The following is a 23,045-nucleotide window of genomic DNA, read 5'->3' as shown; positions in this document are numbered from 1 at the left end:
TCTGGGAAGAAGGAATTTAAAGAATGGAAAAAGTAGGCAGTTGAAATAAATTCTTTGTTTTAATTTTGAAAATAACAGGAGATATCTAGTGGTGGGAGATAATTAGGAAAGAGAATCCTTCTAGTTTCTTATTTTCAATTTCATATTTCTTTCCCAGATGTATAGTTTTGTTTAAAGATACTGTACACATGTATTTGAGCTACTTAAAATGTTAAGTATATAGAAATTACTTAATGCATTTTTCTGAAGTTAATAATGAATATCTGGACTGCTTAACAGATAATAAATTCTCCAATATATGTTACATTCTGTAAGTATGTGGTGTTCTCCCATTATCTAAACCAGATGGATAAATACAATGTACACTAGTCTACCAAAGATGGGAGGTATGGGAACATTACACAATCTATTTTACATTTATGGCAAAAGGATGTAGTAAATTACACAATTTTATGTATAAGATGAAGGCAGGTACTGAGAAATTTACTCATATGAAATGAAATCTATTCAGTTGAGAGGAAATTACCATATGCTAGAAGAGGTTATGCTTTATTTTCTAATAGCCATAATTTGTTGAATCCTTACCATGTCCTAGACTGTGTGCTAATCACTTTATGTAGATTAGCTCTCATGCTCACAACAACCCCCTGCAATGTATGTTATTATTATATTACTGATTAGATAATAAATTAGAGAGGAGTCACATAACTTGCTCAAATTCACTAAAATAGCTGAGAGGTGAATTGACCTTAAATTTGCCATATTTGAGAACTTGAATTTTTCCCCTAATTATGCCACTTTGTCTCTCAAATCCAATTATTTGAAACACTGAAGTAATTAATATATTTTTAATAGTAGCACTCATTGACGCTTGAATGCAACTCATCAATAGTACATGAAATCTATTTAGGGAGAAGTAAACCGAATTTAGATGATGGATAGAGCAGAACAGAAGTAAATATCAGATTCCATTATATGTAAGTACTTTTCGGGATATATTATATGGTTATACATGTGGATGTACTAGGTTATTATGTAAAATATATGTTTTCTGTCAGCTGCAGTCAATAAAATGTAAGAGTCTTTCGTTTTAGGGTAGTTTAGCGATTATGTGTAGCATTCAAGTCAGGTAGCCTAAGATGAAATGTCAACTTTCCTCCTATTAACTGCGTTTTATATGACCAGCTATTTAATCCAATTATGTCTCAACACTGTCATTTACAAAATAAGATAGTAATACTTCTACTTCTTGATATTGTTCTGGGGATTAAATAAATAGGACATAGAAAATTGTGACCCATGTTATTAGTAAGTGTTAGCTTTTCAGTGGGAATGTCTTTCTTCCATCATGCAATTTTTAAAATATTCTGGGTGTGATGAATCTCTAGTAAAGGGGTAAAACATATTCAAATTTAAAAGGTGACTTAAAAGCTTTTGGTAGTGAATGGGGAATTAAGTTGGAATTGGTCTTAAACTACCTGGTTTTCTTTGCCTCTGTCTTTGTCGATGACAAGTTGACAATTAGAACTCTTGTCTCGTTTGTTAGTATGCTGATTATAGACAGTTTTGTTTCTGTACCCTTCTATGACTCAGGAAATCCTTTAAGTTAATATCTAATGCTTCCTGAATTGTTACCTTCTCTAGTAACATGCTCATTTTGTGAAAAAGATAAACAACTTCTTTTTCTGCTTGGTGTTGTAAATTGTTTTGATGCCCAGTGTATTTTCAGCCAAGTGTTTTAAGAACAAGGTGTGATTTGTTGTTGTAATGAATCACTGGATATGAAGGACTTAAGAATGAACATTATCAAAATTAAAATAATTTCTGCATGACTCATAGTCAACAAAGGATTAGTTTCCAAAGCAGGTGGAATCACATTTCTTTTCAAAATAAAACCTGTTATTCAAGAGAAATTTTAATTAACACCTGGCTTTAAAAGATCTTGACTAGATATTTTCTAGAACAATACGTAAAGCAACAATTGCCTTTTGTTAAGAAAATTCAAGTTCCTGGTGTAGTCTCACTGCTGTTGGTGAATAAAATTACTTATCATGACATCTTTCTGATCAAGAAACTGTTTTCACAGCAAAAGAATGTGATTATGAGCTCATGCATATGAAGTTCACTCTTCTTACCACATAGCCCACCACAGAGAATCATCTAGTCTAATAAAACAGTACAATGGCCTACTGAAGACTTTATGATACCAGTTGAGAGTATATACCCTCCAAGAATAGGTTCTATTTTATAGGATGCAGTACATGCTTTCAATCAGTGACCGACATATGCATCCAGCCCTCCTAGGGCCAGAATTCATGGGAACAGAAATTAAGGCTCTTCTTATTATCACAACTAAATAGCCCACTCACAGAATCTTTGCTTTCTGTCTTTGTAACTTTGAGTTATGCTAGTTTGGAGGTCTTGGCTCATAAGAGAGGAATTAGGACATTTTGATCTCCTCATGTCACTGAACAAAAATAAGCTAGAGTTACTCTACTGGTTAGCAGGATTGTTCCTGATTACCAAGGGGGAAATTGGGTTGCTACTAAAAAAGAGGAACACAGAGGACTGTCTGGATTTCACAAGATTCTCTGCAGCACTATTTAGTATATTCATGTTCAAAAGTGAAAATTAAGGGGAAACTACTACAACCAAGAAAATGTATGACCACTGAGGATTCAGATACTTCAGGAATGAAGGTTTGAGTCAAGCCTTTAGGAAAGGAACCTTGGTCAGTGTTGAACTCTGTTGTTTTTTCCTACATGTACAAAAGCAGCCTCATTAAGTCCTCTCAGAGATTCCAGGACCAATCTTCCAGCATTCCTCCCTACTGGACTAGGTCTTAGACAAAAAGGACCGTTCCTGTACGCATAGAGAGACCAGCACAAGCCAAGAAGTTCTACTTTTTCATAGGTTTGCTTTTCATACTGTGCGACCTCTCCTGCAAGCTTCTAAATTTCAATAATTTCAAACATTACCCTTCTTTCCTCAACCCTAGGAGTCTTAGCTTCTTTCTGTAGTTGCTACCTCCATGAGGTACCTCCAGTGTTCTCATTTTGCCTTCTCAGTTACCCAGTTAACAATTCTTGCTGCCTAGTTAATGATACTTGATATTAAATTCTTTTAAAAATAACTCGCATTATTGCTGCCTTCTGACAGCACCATAACTGATGCAGTGACTGATGGCTGCAACACCCACTAGGCTCCACTAGTAGCAATAGCCTTGGGCTCAGGATGATGTCCAAACTCACTAGATTCATCATATACCAAGTTTATTAGCATTTACTTAGAAAGTATACAGAACAGGTAATAATATAGCACACTTGACAAATACCTTGCTGGAGAATTGGTAAACTTTAGGCACAGTTTCCTATGTCCCAGCCATTCTGAACCTGGGATGTATATGGTCATGAGTAACAAGTTTGAGTGTGGTTGGAAAACCTTGGTTCAGAGAAACTTTAATGATACATTGATTGCACGGAAATCTGATGTATTTGATGAGTCATTACTGGCTGTGCTAGAGGCTCAGAGTAGAGGGATATTTCTATGGGAATACTATGGCCAGTCTAAACTACAGCAATATGCCCCTTGTAAATGTGATCTCTTCTGTTACTCCCTCAAAGTCAGAGTGCTGAAAACAAAAGCTAAAATTTCATAGTTGGCAATATTTCTCCTTCACTTCCTTAGGTAACACATGTTCCTTTGAGGCCAATTCCATTCAGTTCTACACTCTGACGTCTGCTTATGTGATCACCTATTCTCATTTCATTTGCTAGTTATATTGCTATTTGCTTGAAGTCAGGCTGGGTGACTTAAATTTTCTTTTCTTTCAACTTTCACTTTGGGTTCATGGGGGTACATATGCAAGTTTGTTACCTGGTTATATTGGATAATGCTGAGGGTGGAGTGTGAATGATCCCAGCATCCAGGTACTAAGCATAGTACCCAATAGGTAGACTTTCAGCCCTCACCTCCTCTCACTCCCTCTCCCCTCTAATAGTTCCCAATGTCTGTTGTTCCCATTTTTATGTCCACTGTACTCCAATTAACTCCCACTTAAAAGTGAGAACATGCAATATTTGGTTTTCTGTTCCTGTGTTAATTTGGTTAGGATAACGGCCTGCAGTTGCATCTATGTTACGCAAAGGACATATTTTTATTTTTTTATGGCTGTGTAGTATTCCATGGTTTATATGTAGCACATTTTCCTTATCCGATCCACTGTTGATGCAGTTAGGTTGATTCCATGTCTTTGCTATTGTGAATTGTGCTACAATGAACATACCAGGTTCATGTGTTTCTGGTAGAATGATTTATTTTCCTGTGGGTATATACATAGTCATGATAGTTCTGTTGTTAGCTCTTTGAGGAATCACCACACTGCTTTCCACAATGGTTGAAATAATTTACTCTCCCACCAACAGTGTATAAGTGTTTCTGTTTCTCTGAAACCTCATCAGCATCTGTTATTTTTTGACTTTTTAATAAAAGTCATTCTTACTGGTGTGAAATAGTGTCTCATTGTGGTTTTGACTTGCATTTCTCTGATGATGAGTGATGTGGAACATTTTTTCATATGATTTTTGGTCACTTGCATGTCTTCTTTTGAGAAGTATCTGTTCATGTCTTTTGCCTATTTTTTTTTGATGGGGTTATTTGTTTTTCTTGCTCAATTGTTTGAGTTCCTCATAGATTTTGGATATTAAATATTTGTCAGATGTGTAGTTTGAGAATATTTTCTCCTATTCTATAGGTTGTTCATTTACTTTGTTGTTAGTTTCTGTTGCTGTGCAGAGGCTCTTTAGATTAATTAGGTCCCACTTGTCAACTTTTGTTTTTGTTGCAATTGGTTTTAAGGACTTAATCATAAATTCTTTGCCAAGGCAAATGTCCAGAATGATATTTCCTAGACTTTTAAAAATAGAATTCTTATATTTTTAGTATTTATTCTTAAAATTTAAGTCTTTAATCCATCTCGAGTTAATATTTGTATATGGTGAAAGGTAGGGGTCCAGTTTCATTCTTCTTCAAGTGGCTAGCCAGTTATAGCAGCATCATTTATTGATTAGGGACTCCCTTCCTTGTTGCTTGCTTTTGTTGACTTTGTCAAAGATCAGATGGTTGTAGGTGTGTGGCTCTTTATTTCTGGGTTCTCCATTCTGTTCTATTGGTCTATGTGTCTGTTTCCACTGGATGTCCCATCTAACCCCTAGCTTCTCTCATCTTGCATCTTGTAACCTCAGTGACTTTTCTCTATTTCAGCTACTCACTGCCGCAGTCACACATTGGATTGCTATTATACTAATATATCCTGTTTCTAAATCACTCGTTTACACATCTCACTCCAGAATGACAACTGCCTCTCCTTCCAGTTTACAAGTTTAACTGTTCCCACTGGAAACAGCAGTTGATTGACCTAATGACTCTCTCTCCATCCATCAGCTCTCTTTAACCTTTCTCTCTTTATTCAGCATAGGGTCAATAGTAGATTACTAAAATGACATTCTTTCTCATCCCTAAATAGGTATTAAAATTTTTATTATTATGAAGAACAGTTAAGAAATACATTGAACAACATGTCCCAGTGTGCATAAAGGTGAATGTATTTGTCAGAACAAGGGGTATGAAGTACAATGCACTCTATTGTTCCATTCCATTCTATTAATCTCATTCCATCCAATTCCCTCTAATCCTGTGTTATTTAATTTCATTCAATTATATTTCATCGAAACTATTTCTTATCTGGGGTGGAGAATAAATTCCCTGCTATGGCTTCATTTGGCCATATTGATTCCAAGCCATTTCAGCTAGCTCTTTGATCTCATAAGTAGAGGGAGTGTTTCAGCAACTTGTTTCTTTTCTTATCTGCCATTCTGCAAACTTAAGAATTTCTGTTAGTTATGGTTTCTTTAACTCTTCAGGACACTGTGTTAGTCAGGGTTCTCTAGAGGGACAGAACTAATGGAATATATATATATAAATAAAATATGTATATATACATTAAGTATTAACTCACAGGATCACAAGGTCCCATAATAGGCCATCTGCAGGCTTGTGAACTACTTGTGAATCCTTGTGAATTACTCATCAGGGCCCAGTATACTTAGCTGACATGTGGTGATGAGATGAGAGGAATTGGTATACATGATGTCTTCTTTATATTGTTATTTCATCCTGATTCAAAGTATTACTTAATTTTGTTTTTTGAGATGGAGTTTCACTCTTGTTGCCCAGGCTAGAGTGCAATGGTGGGGTCTCAGCTCACTGCAACCTCCACTTCCCAGATTCAAGTGATTCTCCTGCCTCAGCCTCCCAAGTAGCTGGGATTACAGGTACTCGCCACCACGCCTGGCTAGTTTTTGTATTTTTAGTAGAGACGGGGTTTCACCATGTTGGTCAGACTGGTCTTGAACTCCTGATCTCATGTGATCTGCCTGCCTCAGCCTCCCAAAGTGCCAGGATTACAGGCGTGAGCCACCACGGCCAGCCCATAGTTTTATTTTTGTTTGCAGAATATCTGAGTCTCTAATTTGCAAATTTATAAAGATAAGGGATCTATGTTTTTGCTCTTGGACTGTTCACAATGTAGAGGAGATGGAGTGGATAAAATGGGATATTACAGTAAGTGGCAGAAATATGTAGACTCTCTGGACAGGATGCCAGACTAGGAAGAATTAATGAGCAATTTGAGGGTAGGGATTCTGTCTGATTAAGTTTATACACAAAATTGACTGTAAAGTTCTGATATGTAGCAAATACTAATTGAATGAAGGATTAGAATGGACTTGAAAAAATTGTTTAGCAGTTTTTATAAAGGGACTTGGAAAAGGAGCAGAGAGATTTTGGTACAGGAGCTGTGTTAGCCAAACACTGTAAGATGAATTGAGTTTTGATTAAGGAGTTTTCCTGTGGGGGAAAAATTTGGGGCAATATATGTGCTTACAAGGAGATGGGGGAAGTGCTACATCTGGTGGTTAAAATGGCTGCAAGTAATGAGATGGTGCTTGTAGATGTTTGTGTATGTGCATATTAAATTAAGAAAAAAATAAAGATCCAAACATAAGTATAGTACCTAGAGACAACATTTGGGAGAGAAACAAAGGTTCTGCATGACCTCCAAACTCACAGTTTCAAACATTCAACCCTCTGCCACCCTATTTGTATTTTTTTGGGCTCACTTTAATAATTCACCCCTTGCAATAAACCTGCTATCTATTGACCTTTCCAGCTAATCTTTGTTTCCTGTCCTTCTCTCATGCTAGTTAGAGGCACAGAGTGATTCAGGCATATACTTGCCTTATTTTAAAAAGAGTCAGCTCTCATTGTGGTATTTACACACAACCTATGTGAAACTTGTGATGCATTCCAAGGGAAATGTAGACACTTAGAATTATGCATTATTTTGTAAATAATTTTTTTCCCAGATGGATATAGATTGGTCTTCCTTGTATCTGCTCTTGTTGGTGATATTATAGTTTTAATTAAATACATTTTTCATGAATTTCAAGAAACCTTTGAGAAATGAGTTTGTTTAAAGATGTAATGATAATCACATATTTCTTTCTCTGCAGTCACCAAAACTGTTAAAGCAAAAATGTGGGTAATTTCAGCATTTGCCAGTCAAATAACATCAAGGTGAAATTGAGTTGATAAGGGTTTTTCACAGGTTTGACAGAAAAAACATAACCCTCTCCCCGTTGATACTCTCTAACCTCCAGGAGAGCAACATTTTAGTTTGATCACTTATTTATCCCAGGTAACGACCACAGTTCATAACACATGGAGGTCAGTAAATAATGTTAAACAAATTAAGAAAGCATTGAGGTGGAGGCTTTCTGAGCTCTGGGTGCATTTGTTAAGACCCTCTCATCCTGAGAGAACAATTCTGAGAAAGAGGATATAATTAAAATGTATTACTCACATTTCTTTAAGAGGCCATCAGGGCTAATCTTGTGTCTTACACTTCTTCATCTTTTTCCTCTAAGATTCCATGTCTCTAAGATCATCCACCTATATCCAGACCGTCATCATCATCCTTGGAGGGCTGTATAATCTCTTTTTTTCCCCCATACACAAACATCAACTCTGCTCTCTTGAACCCATGAAAATTCATCAGCAGGATCCTCTATTTTCTCAGTTTCTTCTCTGTGTGTTTGCAGTAATGTGTGGCAAAACTGAAAACTTGTCTGTGTCCCAAGTACACTGCATCTACTGCAGTACTTGGTAGAGGTAGTTGTATTTTCTCCATACTCTGTCCCACAGGGCTTGGAAGCAAATGTATAGATCACTTATCTTTATAAATATGCATATTAGAGGCTCAAGAATTTTGCAAATAAAAATAAAATTACACCTTGAATCAGGGTGAAATAACAATTATCGGGGGAACCCGCCCCCAATATTTCAACATAGGTTCTTTCTATTTTCCATAAGTGTTGGCTGGCTGAGGAATAAAGAGAAAGAGTACAAAGGGAAGAATTTTACAGCTGGGCCTCCGGGGGTGACATCACATATTGGTAGGGCTGTGATGCCCACCTGAGCCACAAAACCAGTAAGTTTTCATTAAGGATTTCAAAAGGGGTGGGAGTGTAAGAACAGGGAGTAGGTCACAAAGATCACATGCTTCAAAGGGCAAAAAGGAGAACAAAGATCACAAGGCAAAGGGTAAAAGTAAAGATCACAAAGCAAAGGGCAAACCCAGAATTATTGATAAGAGTCTATGTTCAGCAGTGCACGTATTGTCTTGATAAACATCTTAAACAACAGAAAACAGGGTTTGACAGCAGAGAACCGGTCTGACCTCAAATTTACCAGGGTGGGATTTTTTCCCCACCCAAATAAGCCTGAGGGTACTGCAGGAGACCAGGGTGTATTTCAGTCCTTATCTCAACCACATAAGACAGACACTCCCAGAGTGGCCATTTATAGACCTCCCCCAAGGAATTCATTCCTTCCCCAGGGTATTAATTATTAATATTCCTTGCTAGGAAAAGAATTTAGTGATGTCTTCCCTACTTGCACGTCCATTTATAAGCTCTCTGCAAGAGGAAAAATATGGCTCTATTTTGCCCGACCCCGCCAGGCAGTCAGACCTTATGGTTGTCTTCCCTTGTTCCCTAAAATCGCTGTTTTTCTGTTCTTTTTCAAGGTGCACTGATTTCGTACTGTTCAAACACACATGTTTTACAATCAATGTGTACAGTTAACACAATTATAGTGGTCCTGAGGTGACATACATCCTCAGCTTACAAAGATAACAGGATTAAGAGATTAAAGTAAGACAGGCATAAGAAATTATAAGAGTATTATTTGGGAACTGATAAATGTCCATGAAATCTTCACAATTTATGTTCATCTGCTATGACTCCAGCTGGTCCCTCTGTTTGGGGTCCCTGACTTCCCGCAACAACAATATTAAGAAGAATCATGTATATACAGTCTTCTCATCCCATCACCAAATGTCAGCCTAGTACACAAGACCTTGCTGAGTAATTCAGAGCAACTTGTTTCTATTTAGGTACTCCTTATTTCATTTACCGATAGCACTGCTTTGTAACACTTATGTCATAACAGCAGCCTTCTTTTTTTTTTCCAAATTAGAAGGAGATTTAATTTCACAGTTATTGGATTGATGATAAGGAAACAATGGTAACATAGAGGCCTTCTGAGGGTTATGTTATACTGTGATATCATCCATCACTGCCCATTACAAATAATATGGATATAGCAACACCAAGATCATGCAGATGACCTTTCTTTCATTGCTATTTCTAGATCTCATCTCTTTTCTATCATTGCAACTTTGAAGAGTCTTTAAAAAAGCCATACTTCTTCACTGTTATTGTTTATTGGAGTAATTTCTTCCTGCTCAGCCACTATTGGGAATTTTGACAGACTTTATCACTTTAGTCACTGTCTTCTCCCTTTATTCATCAGGTTTGATGACTTCAACATCCCTGTAAATGATTCATCCAATCCATGGCCTCCCAGTTCCCTCCTTACTTCCAACATTTGGATTTGAAAAGCCAACATTATTTTATTTTATCCTAACCTTTTTCATGGTAACCCCTAAGACATTGTCATTACCAGCGATTGAATTGCCTCCAATTTTTAAAATCAAAGCATTAAACTTCATGTCTTCTCTAGTCTCACTTTTATTAAATAATCAAAGAATGAATATTTTTCTTAAAAACATATATATATATATTCTTCTGGTTGGAGTCAGAGAGATATAACCAAACAAGAGTCAGAAAGAATAGATATATAGAAGAGATAAATGGGCCTCAAAACAGATTTTTCCTTAAAGCCTGCAAAAAGGTATGCAGCCTTACTAATACCTTGATTGTAACCTGGCAAGACCCTAAGCAGAGGAACTATCTGAGCCATATTATTACCTGGAATTCTATCTGTAGAATAGTGAGATAATAAATTTGTGTTATTTTCTGCTTCTAAGTTTGTGATAATATGATATGATAGTAGTACAATAATACAGAAGGTAAATGGATAATACAACCTTAACACGTTCTGAAATTCATGATATTCCACACCCTTACACCCTGATCTTTTCCCAATTTTTCCTAACTTACTAAATGACATCACTATTCACATAGTTGCTTAGGCCAATATTATCAGAGATATTTCTAGATTATACACTTTCCTTCAAACCCAATATTCCACACTTCATTGAATTTTTTTTTTCAGCTGTACCCTGCAACTGACCACTTCTCTCCATCTCTGTTGATCTTTGCCTTGTCTAATGCACCTCTTCTCTAATCAGGACTCCCGAAATAGCCACCACTCTTGCTTTTCTAACAGTTTTCTATCCATAGAACAGCCAGACTGATGAAGTTTTGAAAATTTTAATCACATAATGCTATTTCTTCATTTAAAGTTGCAATGACTTCCCATCACACGTAGAATAAAGTTCAAAATCCAAATCTCTTTACATTGTGTTTTTTCTCTGCCTTCTTCATATCATCTCCTTCCACTCTCCTCTTTTCTGAGTGTGAACCACATTAACATTTGTTGGCTCTTTTCATACACAAAATCCATTGCTGCTTCAGATCTTTACATGGTTGATCTCTTTTGCCTTGAACATGTTTTCTCTAGGTCATTTAGTACCTTACTTCTTAACATTCTTAAAGTCATTCCTCAAATATCACTTCATCAGAGAGCTTCTCCCTGATTATCTCACATAAAAGTCAGTCACCACTACTTGGTGTCTCCCTACTTGTTATTTATCATTTTTCAAAGCGCTCTCACTTCTTACATTTTATTGACATGTGTCTACTTTTTTTATTTCTCACTAGATAGAAGCTCCATGAGGACAGTTCCTTTGACTACCTTCAATATTGCTGTTATTGTGCTACTAAAACTGTCCCTGTACCCTGGTAGATTCTCAAAAGTGAAAGAGAAGCCTGGGCAACATAGCAAAACCCCATCTCTGCTAAAACTACAAAAAAATTAGCCAGAAAGTCCCAGTTAGGAAGCTGAAGTGGAAACCCCTAGGCCAGGGAAGTCGTGGCTGCAGTGAGCTGTGATTGCGCCACTGTACTCCAGCCTGGGAGATGAGAGTGAGACCTTGTCTCTGGGGTGGGGGTGAAGAAAGCACTGAGCACATATAAACATTTTTGCTTACTTTAGGTATCTTGAGATTTAATTTATGTGTTTGATGGCAATGTGGGAAGTTAAGTGTCCTGAAAGAAAAAGTCAAACATGGAAAGATAAAGCTCTCATGACATCATGAGGCCATTTCCTAAATAGTCATATCATAATACTTCTGATTAAAACATCAACTAATAATTAGAAGCAGAAGACACTTGGAAATCTTAGCCATCAGCCTCTTCTTATTGCTATCTGAAACCATCTCCTATCTCTGTCTTAGCTTAGAAAATGATTTTTCATATCAAATTCTAAGACTTGTGCTTCACATCTCAGATATTTAGATTTGTTAAATGGTGTTTCTTCTTTGCAATTATTTATAAGCAATGATTACATGGAACTCAGGAGTTTTCAGGGGGCAGGCTATGGTGAGGGCTAAGATTCTTTCATTTTAGTATCTATTAACATCTTTTGGGCTTTGTAATTGTATGATGGGTTGCCATACTGAAGAGAAAATCCTGTTCCTTACTCTTCCCACTTCATAACCTTAAGTTTCAAGTTCAAGTGTCTCATTTCATTTTTCCTTAATTACTCTTTGGCCTCATGGGACAAGACTAGCCTTCTGGCAGCACTAATATTCATTTAGGTGACATAACTGGGGGAAAAATGTTGCTCTGATGACAACAGTGGAGATTTCATATTGATGCTCAATTCTTTATTTTCACCTCATTGGTATAAATGTTATGTTTGCATGGGGTTTTTCTACAATTTCTTTCTAAGATTATTTCTCCCTAAAGCTCAGCACTTTTGGAATTTTTCATTCTCATTCAAAAATGGAAGCGATTTTACACAAAAGTCTTCTGGAAGCAGTGTTGGAATTCGTATTTTGGGTAGTAGAAGCAGTAGTTACGAGGGTAGTGGTGTCTTTTATGGTGGTGGTGGCACCTGCTGCAGTTGTTCATATTTGGGGTGCAGGAGTAGGGAGGGTAGGATCAGCTGGAGAATTTACCAGGAAAAATGGAGGTCCAGGTGGATAGGGTCTTTGTTGGGAAGGAGGCTGTGGATAACCTGGGCCATCAGGATGGAGTGGTGGACCTTAGGGTTGAGGAGGGGGTGGTGGAAATCTCCCTGGACCATAGGGTTGGGGAGGGGGTGGTGGAATTCTCCCTGGGCCATAGGGTGCAGGAGGAGGTGGTGGAACAAATCCTGGGCCAAAAGGTGGAGGAGGTGCTGGTGGTCCAGGTGGATATGGTCCCCTGGGGCCTCTCTGACTCTCACCAGGCTGTGGAAAAAAGAAGTAAATAATTTTAATTCACCTATTTCACAGTTAAATATAAGGGTGAATGCTTTCTATGGTAGGCAGAACTGTAAGATGGCCCCAAGATTTCTACTCCCTGCTGGCACATGCTGGCCTGACCTTATCAGGTGAGCTCTTTTAAAAAAGGTTCTACAATGTCAGAGACAGAAGAAATCAGAGAGATTTGAGGCTGCAGTGAATGCTTTTCTCTGTGCTTTGAATCAAGATGCCATGTTGTGGGGAGGGCCACGTGGAGGTACATGGTAGACCCGCTATAGGAGCTGAGAGTGGCCCCTGGCTCACAAGCAGCAGGAAAGTAGGGGCTTCAGCCCAATAACCAAGGGACTGAATCCTGCCAATAACCATACAAGCTTTAAAAAGGACGCTGAGCTGCAGAAAAAAATTACAGCAGTGGACACACCTTTTCAGCCTTGTGAGACTCTGAGCAGAGAAGCCAACTAGCCAAATTCAGAGTTATGGCCAAAGAAACTGAGATATTTATGAGTTTTTAATGCTACTAATTGGTGGTAATTTGTTATGCAGCAATAGAAAATCATTACATTGTATCTAAGTCACATAGTCTGAAAGTCTATTATCAAAGAAAAAAAGTTTCTCTTTTGCTTTCTGATTACCTAGGCTGTCTATGAAAGCAGGGATAGTGTTGACTAAAAAAATATATACATATATTTATATAATGAGCAAAAATCTTACCCTTTGCCTTTAGTCGAATCTGTCATTTAAATAAATTGTAAGTGGAAATAAATGCCCTTCCAGGATGAGAAAAATGTCTTTTTACGTCTAATTCAAGAGTTCAGGGCTGTTCAGACTTTGAACATTAATAAATTGTGAAAAATATCATGAACACCTACTTTGTGCAATGAGCTAATGCAGGAGCTGTGGTGGGGAGCCAGGGTTACAAACAGATCTTCTATGAATCTACAGGCAGAGGAGTTACAATACAAGGCAGGATAAATATGATTTAAAGGGAAGTGAAATGAGTGGAATGAGTCTGTGGGGTTTCATGCGAGGGTTTGAGTTCCGCTTCTGGCACATAGAGGTTGGGTGAGTGTGGAATACTTTTTGAGTCTCTTTTTCTCATCAGAAAAATGACATTAATAAAAGGATCCACCTCCTGTGGTTATCGTCAGATTTTTGTTCTGAAATATTACCTGTAAAATGCTTAGAGCGAAGATTGGCTCAAGTATGGTATACATACAGCACAATTTTTAGAAATAAAAATAGCTGAGACTGGGCATGGTGATTCATGCCTGTAATCCCAGCACTTTGGGAGGCTGAGGTGGGTGGATTGCTTGAGGCCAGCAGTTCAAGGTCAACCTGGACAACGTAGCAAGATTCTGTCTCCATTAAAAAAATTAACGTACAAAAGCTGGAAAGTAGTGCAAGGAACAAATATATTAGGTAGTTAAAGCAATCAGTTCTGGATAGGAAAATGATGAAGGATTTTTCTAGTGAGAAGAAGTCATTTGAAAAGAGGCTTAAAGAATATAAAATAAGGAGGAAACATGCCAAATAGAATGAAAATACACAAATGCTCTGGGGTAAGAATGAAGTTCCACTCTACTGATGGCAAGAAGTCCAGGTTGCTTGGAGCAGATGCTTTTTTTGGACACAAAACTACATTCACTTCCTGTGGTTCTCAGTCCCTTCACCTATTTGGCCATTACCCTTGCTAATCCTAAACTTTACTATTACAGTAAAGCATCCCTGTCCTGGATTCCTAATGCCAGGTTCTTAACAATGCTAGAGGATGTCACCAGCACTGTACCATCAGAGTTAACGTCCTTCAGTGCTGTCTGAAATCCTTTTTTGAGTGTCTTATCTTACATTATCTCTTCCCACTTCCCCAGAAGCCTGTAATTTTCCAAGTTGATGCCAGTTTTATCAACATTCTCCACCTCATCCTGAGCTCTCATCTACCCCCACCAAAGTGGCTTTTCTCCTGCTTCACCAAGATATTTCAGGCAATTAGAAATGAACTTCCCTGATTTACTGGCCACACAACCATGGAGTCACTGATAGCTAGGAATTTTCTCTTTCTTTAGAAGTGTCTTCTCAGGGACTTGGCTCTGTCAGTCTTCCCTTTACTTCTTGTAAGTATAATATTGGAATTTGTTTTCTGAGGAAAATGAGACAGTTAAATGACAGGAATTATAAACTGACTCATTTTCTTCAGAAAACAACTACCATTTATGTTCAACTCACACTTCTTCCCCACAATCCTACTGGTTTTGCATCTCCCTTCCTGAATTCTAATTCTAACCGCCTCTTATCATTTCTCTTACTTCCACTCTAACCTAAGTCATTTGTTTTTACCCAAGTTACTGTAATGACACCTTGATTTGACTGTTTGATTCTACTCTTACCCTTTCACCTAAAATATACAGAAAGTTTAAATAGATCATTTGCAAAAGAAATATCAAGTTTTATTATTTCCCTGCTTATAAAAGGTTCAGTTTCAACCACTGGTACCCTTGTTGTCATTGATTTTCTTGTCACACCTTTCCTGCAAAGCGAAGCTCTATGAAAGGGTATTCTAGATTTGCCAACTCCACTTCTCAGTTCCCATTTGCTCTTCAACCTGGCTTCTGTCCTTAGTGTGCGAGTAAAAGTTTTATTAGGATCACTAATACAACAAATGAAAAATGCCAAGGCACTTCTGTGGAACCGGCCTCGTGTTTGTCTTTTCTAGCTGATGACATTCTGTGGTATTATGCAGGGCATTTGACCCAAGTGCTGCCAAACCAAAGACTAGTTAGGATGTATGGAAGTTCAGGACTTGATTTTTAATTGTCAAGGAAACAAATCCTTAGTGTGGGAAAATACTCCATTCACTTTTATTGTCAAAACAATTAAAAAATTAGCTGAAAGTATCTTTGCCTCCTAAAGATATTCTGATATTGATCTTAATATTAAGTAACGAAAAATCTTTGTGGTAAATATGCCCAATCACATTGATTAGCTCCCTTTCCACAACTTTCTAAAGGTAATAAACTCAGAAAAATGATGAAAATACTATGTTAAGAAGAAACACTACTCTCTCAAAGGGCTATAATTGACACTAATCTCCTACATTACTTTGTTTAGGAACAGTACGTCTAAGACATGGATACTTTGAACCTAAATTTATTTGTATTTTAATGGGACTAATAGTAGTTAGACTTGCTTTATTTATGTGTGTGTGTGTGTGTACATATACACACACATGTAAATGACATGCTACCCTTCACATTTCCAACATTCGATAATTATCAATCATCATGAATCTCATATAATTAAGTTGGGGGAAAGGTTTATATCTATTTATACTGCTTATGCTATCAGATAACTATCTTTTTCTTTTTTCTTTTTTTGTTTTTTTGAGATAGAGCCTCACTCTGTCACCCAGGCTGGAGTGCAGTGGCTCGCTTGGCTCCCTGCAACTTCTGCCTCGCGGGTTCAAGCGATTCTCCTGCCTTAGCCTCTGGAGTAGCTGGAATTACAGGTGCATGTCACCACACCTGGCTAATTTTTGTAATTTTAGTAGAGACAGTGTTTCACCATGTTGGCCAGGCTGGCCTTGAACCCCTAACCTCAAGTTACCGCCCGCCTTGGCATCCCAAAGTTCTGGGATTGCAGGCATGAGCCACTGCGCCTGCCCAGAAAGCTATCTTTTTCAAATTAATCTTATAAAAAAATTTTATATAACAAAAACCTGATACTTTGAAATTATAAAATGTTTTTCTTTTGTATTCTGAAGGCATAAAAATATTGAAAATCAGCTTTATAATCAAGTCATTAAGATATTGCCTTAAAATATGTCAATATATTTTATTGGTTTATTAAAAATTATGTCAATATATAATACTCTCAGTAATTTAGCGAAGGTCAGACTACCTCAGTAACCTGAGAATTTCCTGCTTTTGTTCCTTTTTGAAAGTAGATGAAAGAGGAATTATTTTATGATTCATGTTTCACAATGATGTAATTTTATGTTGCTTGATTTGTGGAAGTCATAATCTAAAAAAAATGGCTTCATATTTTTCCATTTGATATAGTAGATTTTATAGTACTTTGGTGGAAATTACCCTGGAATTAATCTTCTCTTTCTGTCCCTAGAATTAATCTAACACTACTTTGAAATCAAGTATGATTCTACTACTTTGAAATACGTGTGTTTTAAAAACATTTTTGTAATTTTGTATGATATTTAGTATCTCATTTGTCTTTAACCTGGTTTTGTATATAAAGTAGTTGTTTATATATAAATGCTTAGCATTCTCTCAAAATTTAGCATGCAAAGATACTTGTAGATCCTTGGTAAAATGCATCTTTCCCATTATGTGATACTCTTATTGAGGCTTGGATGAGGTCTTTACTACATTTTTAATAAGTGAGTTAGGTGACTCTGGTGTAAATGATCCATAAACTACATGCTGGGAAAAACAGTTCTATTTTAATTATTTATTTTTATAGAGTTTTACCTACTGTGTCACCGACTAGAGTATGGGGACTTACATTTATACGTATCTGTTTAATGCAGTCTGATATTACAGACTTGAACTGTCCAGTATGGCAGCCATCAGACATGTGTGGCTATTTAAATTAGATTTTAAATTTAAATTTAAGTCCTAAACAGTGTTTCATCAATGGTTAATAACCATTGATGGAAAGGTAACATCATTAACGTAAAAAGAAATCTGAAATAATAGTTAATGAGAAAAGTGTAAAGATGTGTGACCGTGATTAATGATACTTACTGTGAAACACGCTGCAAGAGCCCAAAGGCCTAAGATCCAAGTCAGTGATTTCATCCTTTCGGTTGCCTCTGAAAGTAAGCACAATAGGTGATCAGTATGATTGTTTTTTTTTTTTTTTAAATTAAAAAGTCGTATTTAAAATGTCTCAACATTTGGATATAATGTAATACAAATATCCTACTATAGCATTTTCGGGGAATTTGCCTAACATTATTTTGAATTCAGTGTTACTGTGGGGCAATATTAGTAGGCTTATAAAATTTGACTTCAAAATAGTGGAAGTAGTTTTTACTTTTGACTTGTAAACTGATCCTTGGGATAATGCAAAAGAGTTGTTCATAAATTGTTCTGAGCAATAGAAGTTTTTATACTTAAGGTTTTTCCCTTAGAAGTAACTACCTTAAAATGTATACTTATTTATATTTGAACATTTTGATATTTTTAAAATAGTAGGTACATTACTTTATAGATTTCTATAGATGGGTTTGATATTAACATTTTAACTAGATCTTATGTTACAAATTTAATTTCTTGGAACAGCTTAAAAATAAGAAAAAAAAAAAGGAATCACCCTGTTGGTTATAGTCCAAGAGAAGAGTCACATAATCTATTTCATAGTTTTAACAACATTCTACCAAATTAATTTAGTCTGTGATGAGTGATCTCAAAGTGCTTCCAAAAATCCATATATCAGAGACTAAGGCAGAGAGCATGGAAATGTCCAGGTATTCTACTCTCAATTGGTTCAAATTTTACAATATATTTCAAATACATGATAGCTTGAGTTCTGGGAAAGCAACTCCATGCACCATTGAGCAAACTGGCTTCCTGATAGTCAACTCTGCACATAGGTTGAGTGTGTGGTCTGAGCAATGCAAGTCTTGAAAGAATTCTATGGACAAAATTTCACTGAATATTCAATTATACATATGTGGGTGTGGCTATTCCTTAAACTATTACTTTTCCTATGATCCATTCTTAAAAGAAGTTTGAAAAGCAAAAGAAAAACCAATAATAAAAATATTCTGTAGAACAATTTTCTCTTTTAGAGTACACCTGAGAGTATTCTATCCCTATGAAGTTTCAAGAACTTTAAGGTACATCAGGAGGAAAAGCCAACTGTGTACTTAGATGGACTGATTGGCCCAAATGCCCAACATGAATGTTTTACTTTGACCTGAAAAAACCAGAATTTTTCAAAATTTAATGCATATAATGACTTACAGTTTCATGTCAGCTGCTTATGTTTTTGCTGATAATGAATGTTCTATGAAAAGCCCATAAAATGTTATCTTTGAAAAGATTATCTTTGAGAAAAATGTTAATATTCAAAATAAAAATTATTAAGTTTATATTTCCAAATACCTACCTTTGTATGAGGATCTGTCTTACAGTTGATTAATCTGCTGGTCAAAATGACTCTTGCCAGTTGAAAGACGGCAAATAAAGGTGAAAAGGGACAAGAAATCTTGCTCTTATATATTGTAATGGATTTCTGTTGGCAATATGAGAAAGGCTATTTGGAAATAAAACAACTTCTGAGTTGTTGCTCTTCAAACAAAGATAGGAAAGTTGTCCTTGCCAATTTGGCAGTCTTATTCTGGATTTTTTTTTCATTCCTGAAAAGCATTGACATGTTCAACATTTGCTGTTTCCTGAGGAAACAGATACAGCAAATCATAATATCCTATCACCTCAGGAAAACAATCTGGGGCCTGTGGTGCACCATTTCCTCTTTATTTCAAAGGAAAAGCTGGCACAAGCTTTTTCTATTCCAAGTGATTTAATGGGCCGTCTTTTGTTATTTGTTAGTCTCATCATATTTTCTATTTTATTTCAAAGGCCTACATATGTGCGAAATACAAATATTTTTAAATTCTAACATGATCAGGAGAACATATGGGAACAAAAATGATAATTGAAATTAAAAGTACCTAATTAAATAAGTGTTGCCAAATACTGCATGTACACACATACACCCAGGTATGATGCAGGGCCAGTAATGTAAAGAATATCTAAAATATCACTTGACTGTTTGGATCACCGTACTATATGTTGTGGGTTTCTTGTTTCTATTTTTTAGTTGAAATAATGAGATTATATTATTGTTTTGTGCTTGAAAGTTTGTATATATCTTATCCCATGTATGGTTTTTCACAGTTGTCTTCATTGAGTAGATGTTTCTGAAGGATGATGAAAATGAGTGCTGCTATTAGGATTTGGATCTAAGTTTCAAAAAAGCAGGAAAGAAAAATCTAGTGGTAGAAGAGGGATAATAGTCAGAAGGTTTATGCAGTTTCTCAGTCAACTATATTTCAATTCTTTGTGATTATTTTAAGGTAGTAGACTATTTACAAGACCTTATATATGCATTTTGTAGGAAGTTCCCTTTTGCCAATGAAGAACTAAATGAGAACAAACTGTGTTTTAAAAATCATGTTGTCCTTGTCATTATTAACTTGAGACATTTAATTAAATAAAAATATAATGACATGCACAATTTTTGATTATGGCAAAATTATATGGACACTTTTACTTTGAAGTGAATGTCTAATGGAAAATCATAGCCTTGTCTTCTTGATACATCTAGGCTTTGAGCATAATTTTTCCTAAGCTAGATGATCCTATAATCTGTAGTTTTTATACATTATTGTATAATAATAATAGCTATTACTTACTAAACCTTTAGCATATTCCACATGGCAGGATAAAATGAGTTCTATTGTTATCTCTGTTGTACACATAGATGACATAGATGCTAACTAGCTGAGTGGTGCTTGACCTAAGTCTTCTCAATGGGGCCTGAGTGAGTTTTTAACCAGTATTCCATGTTGCTCCCTAAATCTTAATAATCATCATATACTTAACTAACTTTATGTTACAGTACATTGTAGAGATGAATCAAGTGACCTTAATAGTCAGGTCATTCTACTTCAAAGCCAAATATCAACAATTCCTTGCTGGGTTATATAAGACAAGCTATTTTATCTCATTGTGTCTCCATTTCTTCATTTGAAGAATGTATATATTTATAATTTTTAGATCATGAAGATTACAACCAACCTTCCTGCCTCCCCTCCCCTCCCCTCCCTCCCTTCTTCCTTCCCTCCCTCCCTCCTCCCCTCCTTTCTTCCTTCCCTCTTTCCTTCCTTCCTTCCTTCCTTCCTTCCTTCCTTCCTTCCTTCCTTCCTTCCTTCCTTCCTTCCTTCCTTCTTTCCTTCCTTCTTTCTTCCTTCCTTTTTTCCCTCCCTCCCTCCCTCCCTCTCTCCCTCCCTCCCTCTCTCCCTCCCTCCCTCACACATTTATTGAATACCTGCTGGGTGTAAGACATAGTGCAAGTTGCTGAACTTATAGCATATCTAAGTGCTTAGTGTTTTAAAAATCCTTTGTGAGGTGAGATAGGAATAAAGAAGCTGCACTTCCAGAGTTGATCTTAGTTTTGAATGACTGTGCTTAATTTCATTTACTTTGTTGGAGTTTCACTGCCTTTAAAAAAATTCTGATGACATAATTAAGTGTAACACAATACATTCCTGGTTTGCTAGTCTTAGCCCTTAATATGTTGCTGAATGATTACATGCCCCAAAATCAGTGAAGATGGTTCTATTCCTAATTAATAAAGAAATTTCCACTTCTTTCTTTGATGATAATTCAGTTTGTCGAAAGCTGAATGTCTCTTCTTTCTTGTTTTGATGCCAACATATTCATCAGCCAAATGTTTGAAGTCAAAGTGTGATCTACATTGTAATGGATCATTGGCTCTGAGGGACTTAGGATGAACACTGGCAAAACTAAAAGATGATTTCTGAGTCGGTTGTGACCAGAAAGAATCTGAAGAACACAAACAAATGGAGGCACATGTCTGTTAAGAAACAGGAACAGTCACTCAAATTAATCTTTAATTAACTTATGGCTTTAAAAGATCCTGACTCAATACTTACTAGAACAATACATAAAAGAGCTAATGTCTCTGGTCACAGGAAATTAAAAAAGTGACAGTAGAGAAAAATTATTGTTAGTGCAGAGATTTACATGACAGATGGAAAATATTTTCTTAATAGAGGTAGATTTGCAGAATTAAATTCAGTCATGCAGCAACATATTTGAAGTCTGATTTCCTGTTGTATTACACTCATTTCCACTGAAATATAGCAACCATCATAGTTTCTTTGGACCTATGAAAAGTATGTGTTTCTTCTTAATTATTCAGAAGGAGATGATATTGTTTCTGGGGTAATGCCACCTGAAATATTTATCATGCTTTGGAACTTACAGATTACATTAAAAATTTCTGTGGAAATATTGTATAGGATATCAATAATGCCATTTAGCTCTGAGAGAAAATGTGTTCTCTTAGATTGAAGTCTAGCATGGTGAAATGTAATTAACAATAAAACTTGTAGACTGAAGAACAGTTAATATCTCTGACTTGTGCAGCATGGATGCTGCAAGAAACCCACATCACCTAGGTCTGTAAACTTTCTGGAAGTTGACAACAAATTTGCCCTGAGCTTCCAAGTAGCCAAAGTTGAAAAAAAGAAGAAACCAGGTAAAACATTTACAATGTCCATAAAATATAATCATGGTAATTTCTTGAGAAAAGTAGCTTTCCTTTCCACTGAGAATCATGGGAAAATTTCCCAATATTTTTAAGCAGGAGGTGTATTTTTCTACAGTAAATGCCAAATTGGTCTTTGTAGTATAACCTGGATGTCCCCAGACTGTGAATGTAAACAAAGATACAATTGCCCTTTAATCAGAATTTTGCTAGATTGATAACCTCAACCATGTAACCACATAAATTCAGTTCCCCTTTCAAAATCTTTTTGGGGAATATTCCTGGATTCATCTTAATTCTAAAAATATATTTTCTTTGCTGTAATATTATTTTTACAAAAGCAAATCTAGTCATACACATGTTTTCTCTGTAAATGACATCAAGTACTTGAAAAATTTTAAACTATTAGTGTAATACATTTATTGTATGGTAAATCATGCTATATTTATTTTCTCATTGAATATTCAAAATAACTGCAAGACATAGGAAGATGTTAATGTCTTATTTATTTATTTATTTATTTATTTATTTATTTATTTATTTTTGGAAAGAAGTCATTCTGTCACCCAGGCTGGAGTGCAGTGGCGTGATCTCGGCTCACTGCAACCTCTGGTTCCAAAGTTCAAGCTATTCTCCTGCCTCAGCCTCCTGAGCAGCTGGGATTATAGTCACCGGTCACCATGCCTAGCCTATTTTTGTATTTTTTTTTTTTTTTTTAGCAGAGATGGGGTTTCACCATGTTGGCCAGGCTCGAACTCCTGACCTCTAGTGATCCACCCACCTCAGCCTCCCAAAGTGCTGAGATTACAGGCATGAGCCACTGTGCTTGGCCAAT

At 36.2% G+C, this 23,045-nt stretch overlaps 1 protein-coding gene across 1 annotated transcript; it reads right to left on the bottom strand.

Moving 5' to 3' along the window:
* Positions 1 to 12,302: 12,302 nt before the first annotated feature.
* LOC101011282 (submaxillary gland androgen-regulated protein 3B) lies at positions 12,303 to 18,892 on the bottom strand. The gene is made up of 2 exons (XM_021938564.2): positions 17,653 to 18,892; positions 12,303 to 12,880 (listed from the first exon to the last, which is right to left on the bottom strand). Exons 1-2 carry the CDS (start codon positions 17,704 to 17,706, stop codon positions 12,695 to 12,697), a joined length of 240 nt encoding a protein of 79 aa, XP_021794256.1. The 5' UTR covers positions 17,707 to 18,892; the 3' UTR covers positions 12,303 to 12,694.
* Positions 18,893 to 23,045: the final 4,153 nt, after the last annotated feature.

Source organism: Papio anubis, chromosome 3 (assembly GCF_008728515.1).
Source record: "Papio anubis isolate 15944 chromosome 3, Panubis1.0, whole genome shotgun sequence".
In the NCBI taxonomy this organism is placed as follows: Eukaryota; Metazoa; Chordata; class Mammalia; order Primates; family Cercopithecidae; genus Papio; species Papio anubis.
The sequence above is the reverse complement of the archived record's forward strand: the minus strand, read 5'-3'. Positions and strand labels throughout refer to the sequence as shown.